General features: G+C 44.5%; 1 protein-coding gene across 1 annotated transcript in view; it reads right to left on the reverse strand.

Moving 5' to 3' along the window:
* The window catches only part of LOC124017674 (ATP-binding cassette sub-family C member 8-like), a gene marked incomplete at its 5' end in the record, with an annotated part of 17,096 nt that extends 15,170 nt beyond the window's left edge, over positions 1–1,926 (reverse strand). The window contains one exon of the mRNA XM_046332944.1: positions 1,796–1,926. Coding sequence (XP_046188900.1) covers positions 1,796–1,926 — 131 coding nt within the window. The remainder of the gene's footprint in view (positions 1–1,795) is intronic.
* Between the last annotated feature and the right edge of the window lie 696 nt (positions 1,927–2,622).

Genomic DNA, 2,622 nt, shown 5'->3' on the forward strand with positions numbered 1-2,622 from the left:
CAGCTTGGCCCTCTATTCTCAGGAACAAGACTAGGAGGTTTTCCTCACAAGGTAAGTCCTACAGAAAATGTAATTTAACAGTACATTACTGTAGAGTTTACAGTAACATAGTGTCCCCTTTTTTCAGTAACTAACAGGCAACTGGCTGGCAGTAAATGACCTTAAAAACAACAGGATTGTATTTTTTACAGTGTAGTTTCTGTAAAGGATGGAGCTACCCATAAACAAGCAATCAGCCTCACATACAACCACAATACATTACTGTTCTTAGATACAGTTCCACACTCACACTTTCTCTCATTGGTCAAAGACACCACACACACAGCCAGGCCTCTCTACTAAGGGTGTATATCCCCAAATTTAAGATGTTTGAGTATATGAGGATTACTGTGATACCTAAACTGAGTCAGATTTAAAGGGGAATACAGGGTGGTTGTAGAAATTGAGGCTCAGCAGGAGACACTAAAATCATCATGATCTTCGAGACATAATATCAGCCCTGGAATGCTTATGAGACACAGTCACAGATACACAGATAGAGAGATACCTAATATCCAGCCTGGCTTATAGAGCACTCACAGATACACAGATAGAGAGATACCTAATATCCAGCCTGGCTTATAAAACACTCACAGATACACAGATAGAGAGATACCTAATATCCAGGCCTGCTTATAGAGCACTCACAGATACACAGATAGAGAGATACCTAATATACAGCTCTGCTTATAAAACACTCACAGATACACAGATAGAGAGATACCTAATATCCAGCCTTGCTTATAGAGCACTCACAGATCGTTGTAAGTTGGTCTGTATGCTGTCCCTGACTCTGCCTTACCTGCTACACCTAGCTTACACCTGGCTATGAACCCAGCATGAACGAACACACCTGATTCAACGAGTCAAGGGCTCCATGAACTACTCAAATCAAATCAAATCAAATGTATTTATATAGCCCTTCATACATCAGCTGATATCTCAAAGTGCTGTACAGAATCAGTTGAATAATGTGCGTTGCAGTGGGGAGGCTGCTGAAGGGAGGACAGCCCATAATAACGTCTGGAACGGAGTGAATGGAATGGCACCAACCCATGTGTTTGATGTGTTTGATACCATTCTACCTATTCCGCTCCAGCCGCTACCACGAGCCCATCCTCCCCAATTAAGGTGCCACCAACCTCCTGTGGTGTGTTGGTACTGGGCTGGATCAAAAGCCTGCACAACCCGTGTCTCTCTAGGACCAGGACTGAAGAACACGGTCTCAGCAGGAGTTCTAGTAGCTCTGTATCTCTGATTCTCTGCTCTGGACTGGATATCTCTCTCTACCTGTGTATCTGCATTCAGGCTCCTCACAGCAGAAGTGAAGCAGCCTCCTCCGTCAGGTCAGATAGCAGGAGTCTGCTGAGGTACAGTAACACTGCCCTGAGAGAACGGACATGTGTGTGCAGAAAGCGGTAAGACGCACGCCACACAGAGTCGCCGCGACCAACTAGTCCGTTTCTTCACTACGTGTCAACTCACCGTTGCGTTTAGACACGGGGCTGTGATTCAAACAGAAAGTAAACGTCTGCTTGCTTTTCACTGCTTTCACTGCGTTCAAATGGGATCTTTATTCAGCGATATAGTCAGGAACAACGTGTGATGTCACAGTTGCATTAAGGGAGGGCTCTGTGAGTGGGTGTGACTTAGCTTCTGTCTGGGGTTGCTTAGCTCCCTAAATGTGATCTTTATTGAAGCTACAGCAACAATGTTCCATCTCACAGTTGCTTTAAGACACAGGGCTGTTACTTACCTTCTGTCCGGGGTTGATGTAGGCATTAACGTGTTTGAGGACAGGCTTCAGAAGGGGGTCGTAACGGACACACAGATCCTGGATCTTTATCTCTCCGTGCTGGGGCCAGTCCTCAGGGACCTGGGTGGTATCTGGAAAGAACACATATAGTCAACCATTAACAAAACATGAATGAGATGTGTAATTATATACTGTGATCACACACAATAACTAGGGCTAGCAGTTTTTCCTTGACAGGATCAGAAAAACTCTGGGCCCTAGTTATAGCCTACCGCACAATAACACATACAGTAGTACATCCAGGACAGTCATACAGTAGAACATCCAGGACAGTCATACAGTAGGACATCCAGGACAGTCATACAGTAGAACATCCAGGACAGTCATACAGTAGTGCATCCAGGACAGTCATACAGTAGAACATCCAGGACAGTCATACAGTAGAACATCCAGGACAGTCATACAGTAATACATCCAGGACAGTCATACAGTAGTACATCCAGGACAGTCATACAGTAGAACATCCAGGACAGTCATACAGTAGAACATCCAGGACAGTCATACAGTAATACATCCAGAACAGTCATACAGTAGTACATCCAGGACAGTCATACAGTAGAACATCCAGGACAGTCATACAGTAATACATCCAGGAACAGTCATACAGTAGTCCACATCCAGGACAGTCATACAGTAGTGCATCCAGGACAGTCATACAGTAGGACAGCTACATCCAGGACAGTCATACAGTAGAACATCCAGGACAGTCATACAGTAATACATCATACAGAACAGTCATACAGTAGTACATCCAGGACAGTCATACA

The sequence above is a fragment of the Oncorhynchus gorbuscha genome, unplaced genomic scaffold (assembly GCF_021184085.1).
Source record: "Oncorhynchus gorbuscha isolate QuinsamMale2020 ecotype Even-year unplaced genomic scaffold, OgorEven_v1.0 Un_scaffold_3073, whole genome shotgun sequence".
Taxonomy (NCBI): Eukaryota; Metazoa; Chordata; class Actinopteri; order Salmoniformes; family Salmonidae; genus Oncorhynchus; species Oncorhynchus gorbuscha.